At 36.2% G+C, this 20,581-nt stretch overlaps 2 protein-coding genes and 1 long non-coding RNA gene across 4 annotated transcripts; all 3 read right to left on the reverse strand.

The window, feature by feature from the left end:
• Window positions 1-5,296: 5,296 nt before the first annotated feature.
• herpud2 (HERPUD family member 2) lies at window positions 5,297-12,312 on the reverse strand. Its single transcript, XM_082149479.1, has 9 exons — window positions 12,161-12,312; window positions 11,014-11,385; window positions 10,352-10,429; window positions 8,935-9,036; window positions 8,700-8,839; window positions 8,489-8,614; window positions 7,153-7,476; window positions 6,932-7,034; window positions 5,297-5,921 (listed from the first exon to the last, which is right to left on the reverse strand). Exons 2-9 carry the CDS (start codon window positions 11,158-11,160, stop codon window positions 5,745-5,747), a joined length of 1,197 nt encoding a protein of 398 aa, XP_082005605.1. The 5' UTR covers window positions 11,161-11,385; window positions 12,161-12,312; the 3' UTR covers window positions 5,297-5,744.
• A 762-nt stretch (window positions 12,313-13,074) lies between these two features.
• Window positions 13,075-14,792, reverse strand: pkdc (protein kinase-like domain containing). Its single transcript, XM_082148924.1, has 2 exons — window positions 14,536-14,792; window positions 13,075-14,214 (listed from the first exon to the last, which is right to left on the reverse strand). The coding sequence occupies exons 1-2, from the start codon at window positions 14,616-14,618 to the stop codon at window positions 13,248-13,250; spliced, it is 1,050 nt and encodes a 349-aa protein (XP_082005050.1). The 5' UTR covers window positions 14,619-14,792; the 3' UTR covers window positions 13,075-13,247.
• An 887-nt stretch (window positions 14,793-15,679) lies between these two features.
• Window positions 15,680-20,122, reverse strand: LOC309483250. Of its 2 annotated transcripts, XR_014200523.1 has the most exons (4): window positions 19,974-20,122; window positions 16,432-16,726; window positions 16,173-16,327; window positions 15,680-15,722 (listed from the first exon to the last, which is right to left on the reverse strand). It is a non-coding gene; the product is annotated as an uncharacterized lncRNA (long non-coding RNA). The 2 variants fall into 2 exon arrangements; XR_014200524.1 differs by lacking the exon at window positions 19,974-20,122 and having other exon boundaries at window positions 16,432-16,900.
• Window positions 20,123-20,581: the final 459 nt, after the last annotated feature.

Below are 20,581 nucleotides of genomic sequence, written 5' to 3' on the forward strand. Positions count from 1 at the left end.
TGTTGTGAGAGTGTGATTTTTACGTTTGCATTTTTGTTATGCTGCCTTTGCAATCATTGTATAAGCAATTGTAATATACCACGTTAAAATTAATCTATATTTTAGGTTTACACTATATAATTAGCATATAATTGATTTATAGTATATTTAAAAAACAGGGAGGAAAAAAATTACATTTATTTAATTAAATTAAAATTAAAATGACATCTTATTGAAAGCTGATTTATTTTTTATATGACTGAAATTTGAGGAAAATTTATTTAAGCATCAATTTATTTAATTAAAACAGCCAAAACTATAAATTTACTTACTTTCTTTTTATTAAATATACTTAGTTTGAATACATTTGACTTTTTTTATTTTTTTATGAACTGATGGACAGCAAACATAAATATGTGGAATTATATTTAACACTTTTTATTTAACAATAACAAAACTCATGCAGGTCATAATGATTTTACAGATCTTCATTCTGTTTTATAAACTGTAAAGAGGTTCTGTTCCACTCAAAGCCCTTATATTCTCTTAAGGGAGCAAATTATCCTTCATGAACATTTTACGCTAGTAATTCTGTAAGTCAGGGAGAGAACTATCCCTGTATGGATGCACATATTCATTCATAAAATCATTTGAATGAATTATTTTAGGATCATTCATTCTTTGAAGCCTGGGAGAGTTGTACATTTACGAAGTTGAAGGGATAGTCCAAAAAAAAGAAAAAAAAAAAGAAGTGTCATTAATTAGGCTACTCACCCTCATTTCGTTCTAAACCCGAATGACTTTCGTCCATCTTCGGAACACAAATAAAGATCTTTTTGATGAAATCTGAGAGATGTCTGTCCCTCCATTGACAGCTAACTACCACTTGAACTTAAAAAGTTCATAAAGAGATCGTAAAACGAACTATATGAATTGAGGAGTTTCGTCCACATTTAATCCAAATCCGATCGCTTTATATGAAGAACAGATTTAAAAAAATGTTCACATATGAATATTGATCAGGGAATATAAACAGAAGCTCAACCGAACATGCTTGACATGCGAGAATAACCTCATTGGTTCTTGCTGAAGCTCAAACGTGCTGTGTAACACATGAGAATGAACCTCATTGGTTCTCACACATCAAGCGAAAATGTTTGATCTTCATTTACCACAACTGATGTGCGAGTTGATGAATGTTTATGTGTATAACAAAGCCTAAATTGAATCCGTTCATCATATAAAGTGATCAAGTCTCTTTAGAAAATGTAGACTAAACTCTTCAGAAAATGTTGACTATTGATCCTTTTAATGTTAAGTATTTAATATGAAATCTGAATGATTCTCGTAAGTGCATTCTATAGCTAAATGTTATTTCCAAAATCACACACAAATAGCATTTTGATTTAAATGAATGGTTTTTAAAACTAACATTAATCCTTGTAATTATTTGGCATTGTAAATTAATTAATTAATTAATTAATTAATTAATTAATTTAAAAAAAATTACACAATTTGTACCAACCGGAAACTAATTTTCTGTCATTTCTGAATCTGGTCTATTCTTTCTAATCTTAAATGGATTTGCAATCCCCAACAATTATCTGACTGTTGACTAATCATACACAGATGTGACACCAATTATCATTTATTATTCTGCATGCATTTGTAGCTAAGTTCCTTATTCTGGGAAGAAGGAGGCGGGAACCGGCGAACATTCACAGACTTTAATAATAAAATGAACAAATAAAAAACGAAAGTAAAAGACAGCAGCCCCTCACAGACGACTGCTGTCACATAATAAAACAAACAGAACACAACATAAATCCAGGCCTGATCCTCTCTCGATCTTCACTGTCGTCGCTCCTCCTTTATGCTTCCGCTCCTCGAGACTCGAGCCCGGTGAGTCCGCAGGTGTCGCTCATTATCAATCACGCCACCGGCCTCGCGCCGCTCTCTCACGGCCCTCGGCCTCGTCCTGCTCGCCACAGCGTTCTTTGTTTGGCAGGAAATGTCTAAGGTATCTCTAGCATAATTCTAAATATAAAGATGTCCTTTCTATCACACAGCCATAGCTATCATGGACAAACCAACAAATCGATAGCAGGTCGTTAGTCACCGTTTCACCAGGAAGAAGGCACTTCTATCCTCTGATAAAAATCAGTTACATCCATTGAAAATAAATAAGCAAATAAATAACATCCAGTGAGAGGGTGATTGGATTAAACAGATAGAGGAAGGGCGGTCTGAAGACCGTGAGGTATGGCTAAAGAAATTGGAAGGAACAGTTCACCAGGGAGTCCATTTTAAGGAATAAGAATTTACACAGCAAGGACTGCCAGCTAAATCTAATGTAATTTCATTCAATTTTGCATGTTTCCCCCCCTCCCTTCTATGTTACTTTAATTTACGCAAGACGAAAAGAGCACATTTCATGGCAGGAATGGAAAACCGTCTGCTGTCTTTGCAGTGAATTAAGGTTTACCCACATCCCTGTCAATACAGTCCACGTTGTTTATTGCCTCTATTAAACACTGGTTTGCTAAGAGTTTCATAGATGCCTCACTTAATTTTATTTGAAAAAAAAAAAAAATGAAAAAACCTATAAATAATTAGATAGCAGATTCAATTTCAAGAGTCAGAGTCAAACAAAACACTTCTTGAATACTTTGAACATTCTTTTTACACTCAACTATTTCCTATTTAATTAAGGTTATCTATCTATCTATCTATCTATCTATCTATCTATCTATCTATCTATCTATCTATCTATCTATCTATCTATCTATCTATCATCTATCTATCTATCTATCTATCTATCTATCTATCTATCTATCTATCTATCTAAACTGTAAATTCAAAAGTCACAGCTGTTTGCTGAATATCAGCACTCTATTGCACGACTGTGAAATGTAACTCACACAAAACATTTAATTCATGCCTCAAAATGATTGCGTGAGTAAATTGATGAATGACACAATAAAAAGTGTTATTAATTTTTTTCCCCAAAATGTTTAGATGTTTTTTTCACCAGGGAAATATTTGTTATAACTGATTTTACTGTATTTGTGATCAAATAAATGCAGCTTTTAGTGTAAATAGATATAGGGCACAATTATTTCCTATATAAGACAGCATGAAATCAAAATTGACCCTTTACACTTTCTTAATAAATGTCCCATTTTAATGTGCACAATTCATTATACTATGCTATGAATGTCAGTTTTAGTTAATGTTAATGTTAGTTGAATGCTCTTATTTATCACACTCAGCTTTTTAGATACAGATTTGAACTTAGGTAAAAATTTACTTATTTATACAGTAGGTCTACATTTATTTTTGCAGAAATGTGTTACATATAAACTGAATTTTTACAAACTCATTTTACACATTATGTCTCCCCTGAACTTACATGTCTTCATGTTGCTCTTCCGCAACAAGCAACTGTGAGTTTTCAGTTTACATGTAACACATTTCTACAAAATGAAATGTACTGTATATTTATACTGCTGTAGCTGCTGCTGTGCTGTGGGCAAACTCCACAGCCTATAAATGCTTCCAAACTTGATTGGCAGACTGGTAAGATTGTAATTCCTGTGGCAGGACATTTGCCAATTTAGCAGACATTGCATGTCAGATATTTATGGAATAGGCCTATATACATGCATGTCTGACAGATTTTGATAACCGAATGGACCGTTTGCATGTGGTGGCTCACACGATGAAAGAATGTAGTATCTACTCATCAGTTTTGATCAACAAGCCATGTGCATTTAGTTATTGTGCAAATTGAAGACAATTGCACTTACTCTTTTGCACATGTTCCAAAACACATGCAGTTTGCTTAAATCAATAAGAAATTCAAATCTGATGTGAACAAAAAAATATTGTTCAGAGATCTGAGCTTATTGTTTTGAGAAAAAAAAAAAGAAAAAAAAAATCTCATTCTGTAATTGTGCCAAAGCCATTGAGAAAGCTGTAAAAAATAAAGGTTCCAACAGGGGGATTTCACAGTGATGCAGATGGGAGAGCTGTTGTGAATTATATATAATACAGGATATTTTATAATGTGTGTGTATATAATATATGTATACACACACACTGTAACACTCTCAATATTAGGTAATATTGAGAGTGTTACAGCACACACATACACACACACACACACACACACACACACACACACACACACACACACACACAACATTTTGGCTAACAAATATTGTAATTATGACATTTAAACCGACATTTGAGGTAAAATCTTCCTTTATTATGCACTTGAGTCTTATCTGAACTTATTTCATTGTGACTTTGTTGTGTTTTGTGTGCCCAACAAAGAGTCTATTATAAAAATAATAACGTTCGGAGGATTTTTTTTAATTTTTTTTTTTTTTAACTAAGACTATTTGCTTCATGGTGTTTGAAAACCACATACAAAAAACACTTCTATGGAAACACTAAACCTTCTAGTTAGTAACTCAGAAACAACCTCTGTGACAACTAGCCCCCGTCTCCTATAATCGATACAGTTATCAATCACATTTTTATTCCTTTTTTTGTATTCCTGGAGAAATCCACTTCAATTCAAGTGAAATAATTTCAACAACTGCATTTGTCTAGGTCTATCCAACCAAGGATGGAGTCATGATGAAATCATCGTCTGACAGACAGAGCCCTCCTCAGAGATGTTCTCCTGATAAGAGTTGTCCTACCTTGGGAAGAGGGACTATAACCCGATTTGTCCAGTTACTTAGTGGAGTCCGGGTGAAATGAGCCCAATAAATGTCTATGTCATGCATAATTAATTGTGTTGTTACAATGAACCGTACAAAATCCATCTTCATTTGATTAGAGGTTTTCTGAGGGCACTGAAGTGCATGATGGTCTACTTTGTCTCAATCTCACCTCAGTGTCTGGATATGACTGGACGGAAGGGTGTAAAGGCTCTGGCTTTCATTTCAAAATGTAAAAATTCAGATATTCATATATACTGTGCGTATATGTGCACCAACTCTTACCTATGCCATCCAAGCGTGCTTACAATAGGAATCACAAACACATACAAAAATATATTAAGTCCGAGAAATTCTTCCCTGAGTAGAAATAATTGCACCAAATAGCTTGTGAAATACTTTTAATTACAAATGATCGGGCTAAACATAGTGCATACTGTATATCACAGGGAAGAAGCATCTTTAAAAATCTGTGCATATATGTAGATATATTTACATCTATATGTAGATGTAGCAGTTTGTAAATCAGTGGCGCCCACTAGTGGTGCATCGGTTGATAAGCTGAAGGAAATAAAAACTACGTATTACGATTAGAAACCAAAACCTGATTTTATTCAAAAACACACCTTGTTTCAATGAGATGCATATATTCATATCTGTAAATATTTACTATTTATTTACACACAAGGAAGAGAAAAATAGTTATGCACTAAAGTAACTGCATGATTCACTAAGTCTTATGGTCGTATGAGTTTATCAACCAGCCTTGAGAAGAAAAGTCTTCTGTAACAACATGGACAACACATCCATGAAACCTCACCCGACTTATTGATAAAGGCGGAAAGAGAAGCGTTAGGAAATGGCATGGGGGTGGGGGTGGGGGGAATTGAACACCATTGAAGCAGCATTACAGACTTGCCAGGACATGGCAGACCATGTTGTACTTTGTTTTTTTATTTTATGATTTTATTTCATTTTTAAGTCTATTTTAATTTTTTCTACGGTCCACAGACAATGTGGAGACATCTGAGTTCAGTTGGCAGCGTGTGCAGGTCCCTCAGGGATGAGGGAGGTGAAGAAAGTGCTAATGAACGACCATGCGGCCGACAGGAAGCCTGGCTGATGCGGGCCTGCGTTCATGGGATCTTCAGGACCTTCCTCCCCGCTGTCCCCCTCATCATCCTCCATCCCCTCATCCATCATACGCTCCTACAGAAAAACAAAAACAAAAAGCGATGGCTATGTTTGTTTATTATGCTTTGGTTCACAAGTAAGTTGTGTATAAGTCTCATAATGAATTCGTGAGGATGATATGTGACCATTTTAAGATTATTGGTATCAGTTGATAATTGTGAAATGGGTCGATTTTAAACTCCTGATGGTCTTAACAATATATAATGAGCATTTTCTTTTATATATCTGATTTTATAATATACACTAAAAACACAAAAGTTTGAGGGTTGTTTTCTAAGAAATGAATACTTTTATTAAGTTATCAGAATGATCAGTTTCCATAAATATATAAAGCAACATAACTTTTTCAACACTGTATAAGTGTTTGATTAAAATCAACCTATTAGAATAATTTCTGAGGGATCATGTGACACTGAAGACTGGAGTAATGATGCTGAAAATTTAGCTTTGCCATCACAGGAATAAATTACATTTTAAAATATAAACTTTAAAAACATTATTTTAAATTGAAATAATATTTTCTTAATACTACTGTATTTACTGTATTTGTTCAAATAAATGCAGCCTTGGTGAACATAAGAGACTTCTTTCAAAAACATCGTACCATCCCCAAACTTTTGAATGGTAGTGTATGTAAAGTAAATAAATAGTGTAAAATAAATTCTCGTTTGCCAATATAAAATTACATTATTGCATCAGATGTACAAATGCACCCTCCATAAAAGTTTGGACACACCAAACCCATGATCATGATGATTTTCCACACTTTAGAATAATGTAAAATTCATTCAAAATATATAAAATAACACAAATGGAAGTACGGGGATTATATAGCGAGACCAAAATTAAAAATAAATGTTAAACATTTCCATGTCTACAAACCTATTTAAATGTTTTAGGGCAATACATTTTTAAGATCATAGAAAGCAAATTCAGTCAAGGCTGTCCAAACTTTTGAGTTCAGTCAGTATATCAGCAACCTTTCACTCTAGATATTTGCAACAACATTGGCCACTATTACTAACCATCTCTTGCAGTTCCTGATTTTGCTCAGCCTCGTCTTGTGGACCTTCTTCAGCTCTTGGATTCTGAAGTTCTGCTCTAAAGGGAAACCAGCCAGCCTGGTGTCTAGAGTACACAAAAAGAGACAAACTATAAGACAATGAAGTGCAAATACAATGTTAACCTTCCTAAAAGAACAAGTCAACTTCTGCTCATCAGAAAACTTGTTTTGTATGTGACGTACAGATAAACCAGCAGCATGGCACCGATCACCATGACGAAGCGACCGAAGGAGGAATAGAAATAGACGATGCTGAGCAGGATGGCGGCACGTGACACGGTGTACATCCAGTCCAGCCAGTCTCGGTTGAGCTCATCGTCGTTCAACATGGCTCCTCCCTGAGCGTTCATCTGGATGTTGGGGTTGGCAGGGCGGTCCTCAGGGGCGGGGTTGGGCCCCATAGGGGCTGCAGGTTCGTTAGGCTGAGCTGGCTGTGTGGCGGGACCAGGGCTGGGGGCGGGAGAGGGGGTCGCGCTGGACACCCGGGAGGCTGCCATGGCTGCTTGACTGAAAGACAGAAGATGGAGAATGAAAGATCAGGAAATAAAATAACGCACAGTGATGAATTGTGCACATTAAAATGAGACATTTATTAAGAAAGTATAAAGGGTCAAGTTGTGCTCTATATCCATTTACACTACCTATCAAAAGCTGAATTTATTTGATCAAAAACACAGTAAAAACTGTAATATTGTGAAATATTATTATAATTTAAAATAATTTGTTTAAAATAGTTTTCTATTTGAATATATTTTCAAATTAAAGGTATTGCTGTGAATGCAAAGCTGAATTTTCAGCAACCATTACTTCAGTCTTTAGTGTCACATGATCCTTCAGAAATTATTGTAATATTCTGATTTGGTGCTCAACTGTTGTCAATTATTATTGGTGCTCAAATATTAATAATGGTTCTTATTATTATCAATGTCCAAAAAAATAAAAATTCTGCTTAATATTTTTGTGGAAACAAAAACATTCAAAAGAACAGCATTTATTTGAAATAATAATAATTTGTAACATTATAAATGCTATTACTGTCACTTTTGATCAATTTAATGTGTCTTTGCTGAATAAAAGTATTTATATTTATTTATTTGTAATCTTACTGATCTACAAACTTTTGAATGGTAGTTTATCATGGTTTCCACAAAAATATTAGGCAGCAAAAACAGTTTTCCTCATTAATAACAATAATAGTTTCTTGAGCATCAAATAAAATGCATATTAGAATGATTTCTAAAGGATCATGTGACACTCAAGACTGGAGTAATGATGCTGAAAATTCAGCTTTGCATCACAGGAATAAATTATATTTCAAAACAAAGAAAACTGTTCTATTAAAATGTAATAATATTTCACAATGTTTTTACAGCATTTTGATCAAATAAATGCAGCCTTGTTAAGCATAAGAGACCTCTTTCAAAAACATTTAAAAAACAATAGCTATCAGAGAGGGCTCAAATACATTTATTCAGGGTCACACCTTGTGTCTGATGACAACTGGGCTGTAGTAACTTACTATTGCACATAATAATGGCGGGCATACATCTGCTGCCACCAAAACATTTGCATCGGCATATACATAGGGTGGGCGGGGAAGCCAGCAGCAGGACCACCTTGCATGGGAAGAGGCATTCCTTCAGGCCTAAGTGGGACAACAAAAGGCCTCAAAACTCAAATCAATTCAACATGTTTTGTCTTGAGCAGTAGAGTGTTATTTATGTCTTTACCTCTGCATCACACCAGTAGGGGCAGGATTGAGGCCATGTGTTTGCACTGGGTTCCCCCGGTGCCGTAGACCATCAGAGTTGGCTGGGGTTTCAGGACTAGGGGTAGAAGATGAGGAAGATGGACCAGCACTGTCTGACGTCTAGGAATAAGAAGGAATAATGGACATAATAAACAGCGAGAAAAGAAACTTCTTTTTTTTTATTCAGTGCATGCATTGTTCTTCTAGGCACTCACTGAAGAGCTGGAATCAGCGGTGCTAATAGGGCTGCTGAAAGTGGGGGATGATGGGGGGCTTCGTGAAGCACACACCAGGTGGACCATGTGGTATTCATCTTGCTGTTGGGGTTGAACAAATCCAGTGATTAGAGCTCTCGTCAAATACTATACAATAACACATTAAGAATAACACAATATGAACTGCACTTTCTGCATTATATAACCAAAAAAAAGAGTTCACTATACAAGTTATTGCATTCGGTTTGTGCCATTTTTAATTATTGGTCGATGTAGAAATGCATCAAATGAATGTCTCTGACTACAGTATCATATCTCTCAATGTTTTTTAAATGAAACGGAAGTAGCGATAGATCTTTTATTCTGCATCGTGACATACATCAGAGTGAAACAGATTTATGGGGGAAAAAGTAGTGCAGGGACTTTTATCCAAATTGTTGATTGGATGGAGGCAGATCTGAATGCATGTGAAGAAAGGGGCAGGTTTTAATTGGACTAAATGACATTGGCATTGTGATTAAACATTTTTTTGGTTAAAGGAGGGAAACATGCATGGATGAATCATTCACAATACAATCTATAAGAAGCATTTAGAAAAAAAAGATAGGGTGAATTTTTCATTTCTTGCCAATTTTAAAACAATTTCTTAGTGCTGCCCCCAACTAAAGATTTTTAGTCAACTAGTAGCCTAGTCGTTCATTTGAGCAATTGGTCGACTAATTGTACATTTACATTAATTTAATTACTTAAATATACTGGGGGTGGGGGGGTTGTACTATACCATAATGAGCCTTTAATAGGCTATATATAGACGTAACGTATACAGCCAATTCTGCACTCAAGTGCACGCATAAAGCTTGCCGTAAAGCACTGGAAAAAGTGTATGTGCCTAATAATAGCTCACATTTATGCGACCAGCCATGTAAAGTTGTTAGTACTTATATGTTTCAAATCATAAGCCATATGGATGATAGGCAAATGTTTGGATTTCCTGCCCTACATACTGTAATTGCTACAAAGTCCCGCTGTTAACGATCTGTCCTTCATGGACTGCATGACTTCACCACTTCCTGTCAAGTTTATACGAATAACCGACTTATAAAACTTTGGTCGATTAATCCTCTTGTCGACTAACGTTTAGTAGGGGGCAGCCCTACAATTTCTAAGAGTAAAATCACCCCAAGATGGTGGGGAATGGCCTAATAACTGTGCCATCAATATCAAGATTATGATGGTGACAAACAAAAGATTTGGGATCTTGAAATAAAACGTCAGCTTCAGAATCTCAACAATCAAAAACACTCATATACTGTTTGACACGCTTCTCTTTTCTACAAGAAACCTGACTTGTTTTTGTACACGTCACATTTGATTTGATGTTTAATCAGAAATCAGAGATTAGAGATTAGGAGTGTACCTTTCTTAGCACATCCCTCAACTGCAAGTGATCCTGCAGAAGTCGTCCAGAATAGACAAGTCTCTGGTCCTTGGATGACTGAAAGAGGAAACATTAACATGGACTTTATTATTATTAAGCTTGTGTAAATGCAAGAAAGGCCTTGACAGTTTCATAAGAAATACATTCAATGTAATCTCAGATTAAAATGACAGAAAGGCATCTAAAACAAATCGTTCATCAGTAATGGCAGCAGTATAAGGAACTAATATGTGAACCGCATGAGGCTCTGAGGAAAAATACCAGTGATGCCACCTGCTCCACAGGAATGTTTGGCATCTAGCTGCCATTTCCTGAAGTCAACGCACAATTTCATAGGCTTCTTCTGTGTTTCAAATCAATGACAACCTTGCCTAAAATGTTAAATTGGTGATTTACAATTAGAAAGCTCTTTAACAGGTAAATAAACATTTGTTTAACACAACAGCAAGAAAGAGGAATTATGACACACTCAACAGCTTATTTTAGTTCTTGTGTATGAAAATAAGAATTAGTTCATTCTCAAATCTACTGAAATACCTAAAATACTGTAGTGAGACACTAAACACTTGGTCATAGAAATAAAACACAACAGACATGTTTTTTGAAATAGAATAACAATCCTGATAATAATATAAACTCACCGGCTTGCTAGGATAGACTTTGGAGATGTGTTTTTTCAATTTCTCAACAGTCCAATTCAAAAAACAATTGATGGTCTGGTCATCATATTTCTGGTTGGGTGCCTTGATGACAAGAGTAACAGGGCAGTCAACTGTACCCTGGTCCATGTTTCATAATAAAGCAGCTATTGAGCTTTGAAACAGGGATAATCACACAGAACCAGGTGTCCTGTTCAAGGGCAGGGATATTTTCCTTCCTCAGACTTGATTCATGGCTGATACACTGTGAAAGTATCCTTCATGTTGCTTTCCAGGCAGTCTTAGCACTTTACATTAGCCATACTACTTCAGTGAGAGGAATGTGGCAGAGACAGGTGGATGCACTCAGTCAGCCTATGAAGAACAACAGAGAGAGAAGAAATATGTTACTCATAAATGAAAACCTGACACTTCCTTTTACATAAATTACCAGTTTTGCATGCAAACAGGCCTAATGCATGAAGGCATTATGTGCTACATAGAAATCTTACATGAATAAAGCAATGAGCTCATTACACACTTTCTAACACCTGACACAAATCTTGGCAACAATGTAATGGGTCAAATATTAATTTTGTGTGTTAGATGTGTTCAAAAGCAACATAAAATATTAATTTGCCTAAATAATCGCATCAGTTGGATGAAATCTGCATCTACATATGATGAAACTATTCATTATTTGACATTTGCATATATGATGGCAGAAAACTTTCAGTAATAAAAAAATAAATAAAAACAATACGTTAAAAAAATTAAGAAGAGAATAACTTAAATGCATTATGCTCGTGACAGTTAGTTAGCTGCTACCAAGACTAGTAACGTTAAGTTACTAGGTAACTAAACACAACACTACATCACATTTAATGCCCCCAGGATAACTGTTGGTTTGCTTGATAAAAAAAATGTAATTATAGTTTTCTCTAATATATGACTGTTTAACGTTACCCGTATATTAACAGTAAACACATAGAAAACAAACATCAGACGATAATGACCAGCAGCTAACTAGCCAGTGAGCTACAAACTCCACATTAATCCCACTGACAGCAAGAACGCTCAATATAAGTTAATATTAAAACAAAGATAGAATATTGTAGGCATTTAAAAAGAAAACTAAAATGATACGTACCCGAGTAAAAAATATCTTGCCCTAAGATTGTTTTCGTGTAAAATGGAGTCGGGCGTAACTCCGGAAATGTCGTCATCAGCACAGGAGAACAGAGCGCGGACAGTTCCGTACATTTGGAGATGTTTCCACATACATAAAAGGAGAACGTATGCACTGACCCCAGATCAGCTTTGCGATTTCATTCTCTTATAGAATAAAGCTATGGGGTATTGTTGGCTGTTCCTAATTCAGCATGAAGGAGGCTTCTTCTCAAAAGACTAATGCCGGTTTATGGAAAGATTATTATACAACACAACTCTTTAAACGCTGGGAAAACAGGGTTTTTAAAGCGAATAAAATATTATATTGTCACTAATTACATTAAATGCAGCCAAACATTGTAAGTATTCACTAGATTATGACGTTAAGAACTTATGTTATTTTGCACATTATTTAAAAAAATAAATTCCTATCAATCAATCAAAATTAGTAAATCATATCTAAAATCATACTGCTTACATTTCTGATGAAGAAACGTTCCAATGACGCCTTTAGAATTTTAATCTAATTATAAAATCTTTCTATGAAAAATGAGTGTGTGGCGTTAATTCAACATTAAAAATTAAATGTTAAATACACATTTTTAATACAGAATTATACAACAATTTCTGATTCAACTGTTTTAATTTACAAATACAATTTTTTTTAAAAGTATTTATATAAGTAACTTTATATGCACTTTGTTTAAAAGTTGTCAATCAATTAAAATATAGCGTAAAATAGTAAGACCTGAAATCATACCCATTATACTCAATTGAAAATGGTTCTTAAAGATGCCTTTTAAACTTTAATCTAATTATAAAATATTTCTATGAAAGGTGAGTGTGTGTGTGTGTGAATGCTTTAATGTTAAAAATGAATATAGAATACAAAAATTAAATAGAAATAAGTATTTTTTTTAATCTCACAAACAAGTGTTTACATTACATTCAGATTAAAGACAGTTCTGAAATAATCAGCATCTTGCGGTTCAGCCCTAAGGAGGACCTTTATACTCCAGTGTAATCTTAGTATAAAATTCTATCTTTCTTCCTCTGTTTCACATTGATTAAGACTGCTTCAGTTTGTGTAAGACCTCCTGAGTAAGTCTTTTGCTATACTTATTAATCTTGTGATGTCCTGGCATCCATCCAAGGAGAAAGCGATGAAAGTCTGTCCAAGCGAAAGCGAACATGCTTCGCCATTCTTTCTCCAGGTCTTGAAAGTTGGTCTTCATGTCCAAGGATTTCCGTAGCTCTAAAAAATAGTGATCCAGAAGGCCAGGCACTGTCTTTTCACACTCTCTCTCATCCATGCAGCTGCCCAAAAAGTAAATTACATCCTTCATCCCACACCCTCCACCAACATACTGAAAATCAACAGCTGCAACCTGTAAACCGTCCTTGGAGAAGCAGAAATTTGCTAGTTTTGCATCACCATGCAGAATTGTCTTAAAGCGGCAGTTGTTGAGGATGCTGTCTATCTCTGCAGCAGCTGCTTTGAGTTTTTGATCTGACACAGCTTCTAGCTCTTCAGGTCTTGTTTCTAAATGCCAATATGTGCCTATAGGCCAAAGTCCTTCTGGGGCGACATCAAGGAAAAGGGCATGAAAGCTGGCAATCCAGCTGAGGCAGGCCTTTATTTCAGCATCATTAACATAGGTTTTTCTCACAGGGAATCCTGCAACATCAAGGTCCTCTAAAACAATCAACTGTTCATCACCAAATGACTTGGCAGCAAGACAAATGGGAACTCTGCAGCGTTCATTGGTAGCGTAGTTTTGGTACCAATAACTTTCTACTTGATAGGACCGCACTTTGCGCTGGTGAGATATGTCTGTGTTCCAGCCGCCTGGATGTTTCTGGTTTTGGGGAAACATCACATGTTTGACAACCACAGAGGAACGGTCACATCCCTCCAAGTGGACTCTTAATATTTCACCATAACCGCTCCACAAAGTCTGAATCTTTGCACCAATCTGCAGAGACTTTGCTCCACATGCTTTCAAAACGAGATCTTCGTGTTCCTGCTTCATTCTAGAGATTCAAATTAGCAGAAAAGTTGCTTGTATTAATGAATCATCAGCTAGTGTCAAGTGAGCAGTGAAGAAGTATTTATTATGCTAGACTTGTAATGGAATACAAACAGATATTCACATTCAATCACGTAATTTACTTTAGATTTTGGGCTGAAATGAACAAACGGAAATACTTTAGGAGAAGTGTAGATAACGATATCTTATTTACAGCTCAGTGAATGCAAATAATTAAACGTCTTGTCAAGTCTCAAACAGCAAGGGAAGAATCGAATAATTAGCAAGCTGTTGACTTTTACGATACACCTTTGTTTACATTTACCTTCTGTATCTTGAAGCGAGACGTGATCGGCAGAGAGAACGATGAGAATGTAGGTTGAACTTCCGGCATACGAGACAATGCATTCTGGGAAATGTAGTATTTGTATGAATGAACTTAACCTCACTATTATTATTTCTCAGAAAAGATAATTGGATACCACGGGGGCTTCTGCTAAGTGTGGTGGATAGTTATTGTAGGGAGGAGCAAAATATGTCTAAGTCTACTATAATTGTATTAAGTCCCTGACCCTGAGTGGCAATGATGAGTAGCAAAACGTCCTTGATGCTTCTGATTAACTTCTACACGGCATGTTACGATCTACAATGACCTGAAATGCTGGGAATCCTCTAAAAGCTGATTAAGAAAAAACATAATTGTTTTGAGAAATTCCGATTATTAATGAAGCTAAAATAACATTATAATATAATGGCTTTGTAGAGTTAATTTGGTTAGCTCAAGGATATGATTAGCTCTCTTTGTATTTTTTTGTTTGGAGAGTCTAGTGAAATCAAATGAGGCTAGCAGACAGAGAGAGTCATCCATATAGCACAGTTTCAGTTCATCAAGGGAATATCACATTTTATCAGGTGAGCACGAGTGATCAAATATTTCTGTGGGTTAGATGTTGCCTTCCTTTTCTTGAGCTCCATCAATTTCTTGGGCTTGATTGGTTATTGTTCATCTTCTTCAGAGACTAAAGGCCAACTCTCCACTAGGTGTCAGTCTGGGCTTTAGTATTTTTGTCCAGTGAGATAATTGGGTTGCCTTCTCCTTCTTTACACCCTTATATTTGTATTGTATTGTACAATGACATTTCATACATTGATATAAAAAAACTGCAAAGTATATGTTTGGAAAACGTCTATTTGATTTTCTCGACATATTTTTTTGTGTTATAGCCTACTTTAATAAGAATTAAACATGTATATATATGACAATTACCAAGAAGCCTATATAAATAATATATTACTTATTAGTTTTCTATCATATATTGTATATCCTGTCTTTAACCATTACGATTTTAACTTTATTATTACATCTGCTTGAATGCGGGCCCCCCCCATCATGAATACTGGAATTTCCTATCGTAGCCTACTGCACATGCACGAGCAGTAATGACACTGGATGCAAAGTTATTTCTCTAAGGGAACTCTGTGTTGCTACTCCTCCTAAAGCCACATTTTCACCTAAAACAACAGATTTTGAATGAATTATGAACTATGAATTCATAGTTTTAAATAAATGACATGACAAGGGTTCTTTATTACCATTGATGGTTCCATAAAGAACATTTAACATCCATAGAACCTTTCCTTTGCACAAAAGGTTCTTTATAGTGGTTCTTTCGATTTTTAAAATGATGTTAATAAAAAATGGTTCTTTTAAAAGAGCTGTTCACGGAAGGTAGCCTACCTTGGGGAAGATAAAATGGTTCTTCTATGGCATCACTGCAAACCCCATCCTTTTGGAACCTTTATTTTGGAAACTGGTTTAGAAATGGTTATTATTAATTATTAAGTATAGTTTTATTGAAATTTTGTTATTAAATATATAAAGATTAGTGAATGTGTCTCTCTTTTGATTGTTTATTTTTATTAGAGCCAAACTGATCAAATCCTGATCATAAATGTTCTCACCATCAGGAGCTGGATAACCGTAAACCTCAACCTCGCAGAGAGTAAGAACCCGATTACGACCAGGTATTTCCACATTGATGTAACGGCCTGGAATGCCTTTTTCCCATTTGAAAGTGAGGGATCTCCCACCTGGAATGGATGAAATCTTTCCAGCCCTGTATAAAAATGACAGCAAATGGATAATATTTGATTTCATGTACAGTATGTAACCTCATCATATTGTTCTGTAAGAGAATCTTCTCTTGAAAGGCTTTCTTACAATGGATTGTTGTTGCCGTTGTTCAGCAGAGAGTTTCCGATTCGTATCTCGGCTCCATCAAGCCTTTCAGGACAGCAGTCTTTTCTGTTCGTGATAGTTATGGAGGTCACTACGTACTTGTCTAGTAAATCTAACCTCCACCATGGGTCATCTTGTATAGGAGTAGCAGTACAGGATCCATGTTCATAATGTGAGTCTCGATTTCCATCAATAGCATTACTGGCATGGCCAAATGCTGCCCCAGGATTCGCAACCAGGTCCAACTGTGTGGCCTTGCCATTTAAAAGATTTTAAGCTGAAATTGATAAAGCATGGCCAAAATGTGTAATAAAAACAAGTACATTAATAAAACGAAATAATAATAATAATTAAAAATATAGCTGCAAGCAGCAATTATCGGGGCGCAAAGAAGACGATAATTTGAGACATGCCAACATGGCTGGGAGTGTCAGGCCAACTGCAACAATGAGCAATTAAATACATTTAACCCTCTACTGCATAGCGTTGCCCCCAGGCAACGGAAAGTTTTCTTAAGCCCTGTGTTCAGTACATTTTTCTTTAAATGATTGCAACCAATTAGAATGTTTGAAAAAGTATCAAAGAACAGTCCAATAAGGTTTGGGAGTCACTATCAAGCACCATTTGAAGGCGGGACGTCCTTTTCTGACACATGGTCACAGGAGCACATAGTGTGAGATGAAAGCAAGATTATTTGCTTTAGTAATCATATTTAAAATGACATGAACTGTACATAAAAAATATGTGTGTGTGTATGAAGGTGTAGAGAAGCCTTTTGGCAGGTTTTGTGAATTTCTTTTTATTTTGCATGTTCACAAATTCAGTTTTTCTTTTTGTTGCCTCAGGGCAACGTTATGCGATAAGGGGTACTTTTCAAGGATGTCTTGGACAATACCTCACAATGGCAAATAATGTGTTACAAGTAGGGAAGATGTAGGGTTCCTGGGTGCACAGGAACACCCAAAGTCACCAAAGTGACACTAATGTGCAGCATCCACAGTCATGTTAGAACAGAAAGGGGCCATCTACAAACTGTTCCCACAAAGTTGGGAGCATGAAATTGTCCAAATTGTCTTGGTATGCTAAAGCATAAGGAGTTCCTTTCACTGGACCTAAGGGGCAAAGCCCAACCCCTGAAAAACAACCCCACACCATTATCCCCCCTCCACCAAACAACCCCACACCATAATCCCCCCTCCACCAAACAACCCCACACCATAATCCCCCCTCTACAAAACTTTACACTTGGCACAATGCAGTCAGGCAAGTACCGTTTTCCTGCCAAACCCAGATTCGTCCATTGGATTGCCAGTCAGAGTTATTTAAGTGTTTTTCCCTTTTTACTTAAATGGTTTCTTGACATTTTTTAATATTTTTTTTTATTTTTGTATTGCTCTCTGAGAATTGTATAATGATCATTTTTCTATGATTCTTTACCATTGTTGCATAACGTTGCCCTCAGGCAACAAAAAAATATTTTGGGGTGGGGGGGTTGGGGGAGGGACATTTTTCAATAAATCAATAAAATGTTCCCAAATGAGCCAGGAAATGATGTGAAATAATTTTTATCATGTGTCATCAAAATTCATGCAGTAGAGGGTTAAAGATGTTTTTAGGCAAAATGGCTGAAAAATCAAATATAACTAAAATTATGCTTTAATGGATTATCAAGACACATACCGAGTTTCGTAACGGTACACTAATGCATTCGTAAAGTGTAGCATTTAATATCATGATATTAAATTGTAATTGATGGCAATGTCCTTGTTTTGTTCTATTATAGCGCCACCAAGTGGCGCAGTTCCACCGCTTTTTTTATGTGTTCTCAGAGTGAGCCCATACATGCGTGTGTCAAATTTGGTGAAAATATCTCATTTTGTTTCGGAGTTATAGGCATTTAAATTAATGAGAGCATAAAAAATGTCCCATGGGAAACTTTGATTGGATTTTTTTGCCACTTACTATAAAACTTTGACATTTGGGCATTGGTTTATAGCCAGTGGGGTTCCTATGGGGGTTTTGTCTCGATCGGACTAACGGTTTCAAAGATATTCGCAAAAGTTTTTTTAAGCGCTAATTTACAACGTTGCTCTAACCGTAAGGCTCAAAACTAGCATGTTTGGTATCGTTGGACTCGGCAAGGATTCAGAAAAGTAAGTAGATGACTCCTGTGAAAATAAGTCAACCAAATCCAAAGTTATAAGCATGTAAATAATACTTTTACTGGTTCAAAACTTCTCAGACTCTTTCAGGGCATCGTGCCGATGACCCATACCAAGTTTTGTAACGATACGTTAAGGCATTCATAAAATACAGCATGTTGGTACAAAATTCAAAATGGCCGATGCCTAAAATGGTCGATATGGAAAAGTTGGGTATCAGTTGACTCGGCATGACAACCTCAATCTAACGAGACCACTCTTATGCTTTTTTAACAGACTGTTCAGGAGTTATAAGCAAAACTAGCCATTTTTTGTATCTCCGGACCAGTAGGTGGCGCTGCGTTGAAATGCAGCATGTAGCCTCAGGTCATGCTTGTGATGACATGTACCAAGTTTGGTATGGATACGGTAAAGCGTTGCAGAGATACAGCCTTAAGTCTGTTTTCTCAAGCACTACGTAAAATTCGTTCACGCGGTATTCGAGGGCGGTTTGACGAATCAACTTGAATTCCATATCTTTTTGTCGGCATGGTCTGAAGATGATCTGGTTACATTTTTGTGAAAATCGGAACAACAGTCTAGGACGAGTTTGAAAAAGTAGGTTTTTCGGAGAATTCAAAATTGACAAATTTTCATAACGGAAAATTATGTCATAGGGTGCATTCGAATTGGCTTGAGCTAAGGAATCAGCGGAAACAAGAATGTTGTTACTAGCCCTTACGGTTCAAAGTAATTAGCATAAACATGAGTGAAACTTTGGACAGTTGGTGGCGCTAGAGGGATTGAGTTAGAGACTCCACATTTGCTATGGTGACAGTTCAGACCATCCTCTATCTGTGTGCCAAATTTCATAACTTTCCCGCGAGCGGTTCTATGGGCTGCCATAGACTTCCATGGTGGAAGAAGAAACGGAAGAATAAGAAAAAGAACGCCAACGATTTCAAGAGGTGCCTACGCACTTTCAGTGCTTGGTCCCTAAAAACAATTAACCATATAATAGTGATTATTTCTCAGGGTTTATTTAATTATTTATATTTTTTACAGTACATTTCTGTATAGATGTATCTACCTACTCAGTCTATATCTAAAAAAAGTAAATGTGCACTTCCACCTTTATTGCCAAGGAGAAAAATGTGTCCTTTTAAGACATTATGCCCCGATCTTGAAGATGTTTTGAAATATGAAATGCTATCTAAAAACATCTTTCACATAATAAGATTGTAATGGTCATCAGCTGGAGTGCCCTCGAGAACCACCAGAGGGCACTCCATTTCAGATTGTCATTTTCCCTCACAACTACATTTCCCAATACTCACTGCTCGGACTCATCTTCACTGATCACATTCACCTGTTTGTCATTACCTTGTTTAGCTCACCTCTTATAAGCCTGGTTTTCACATTCAATCACTGCATAGTTTTGTATGTGTTGCACTGCATCTCTTAGCATTTCTTTGGTTCCCTGTATTTCAGTTTCTTGGACTCTCTGCCTGCCTCTGGATTACCCGTTTGCCTTGTCCCCAGCCTTGTGTGTTTGTTTGTTTGGACTGCCTACCTGCTCGGGAGCAGGCTTATTTCATGTAAACAGGATTAGACTGCGGCTTCATAAGCGGAGCTGATATGGGAAGTCCATGGGGAAGTCCAGCGCAGTGCGATAGTGCACTTTCTGAGATGTGTATTTTTTTTCGTGACTCGTGAGATTGTCGTTAACACATTATAAAATTGTTGGAAACGCACATTTATTTTCGACTTGTCGGAGTCGCGCTTTAACTACAGCACAAACTGTTTGCATTGCCCTAAGATTATTTGCGAGTGGCTCTTTCCTTTACACTCTTGGAGATGCGGAGAACTTGAAAGTGCTATCTGTCGTGTCATTCGGAGTTTACCTGGCGCTTTTAGGTTTAAAAAACTGTTTTAGGTTTTTTTGTGGCGTTTCCAAGCCACTTAAGACCCAATGTTGTAAAGCAGTGTTT

Source organism: Leuciscus leuciscus, assembly GCF_965113295.1.
Source record: "Leuciscus leuciscus genome assembly, chromosome: 20".
In the NCBI taxonomy this organism is placed as follows: domain Eukaryota; kingdom Metazoa; phylum Chordata; class Actinopteri; order Cypriniformes; family Leuciscidae; genus Leuciscus; species Leuciscus leuciscus.

Excerpts from the sequence above, each read along its gene's own strand:
- herpud2 (XM_082149479.1), bottom strand. The coding sequence starts at position 11,160 with ATGGACCAGGGTACAGTTGACTGCCCTGTTACTCTTGTCATCAAGGCA. Across the intron at positions 8,840-8,934 it reads CCGCTGATTCCAGCTCTTCA|ACGTCAGACAGTGCTGGTCC; the intron begins GTGAGTGCCTAG and ends TCTTATTCCTAG. Across the intron at positions 8,615-8,699 it reads CCTACTGGTGTGATGCAGAG|GCCTGAAGGAATGCCTCTTC; the intron begins GTAAAGACATAA and ends TGTCCCACTTAG.
- pkdc (XM_082148924.1), bottom strand. The coding sequence starts at position 14,618 with ATGCATTGTCTCGTATGCCGGAAGTTCAACCTACATTCTCATCGTTCT. Across the intron at positions 14,215-14,535 it reads CTCGCTTCAAGATACAGAAG|AATGAAGCAGGAACACGAAG; the intron begins GTAAATGTAAAC and ends TTGAATCTCTAG.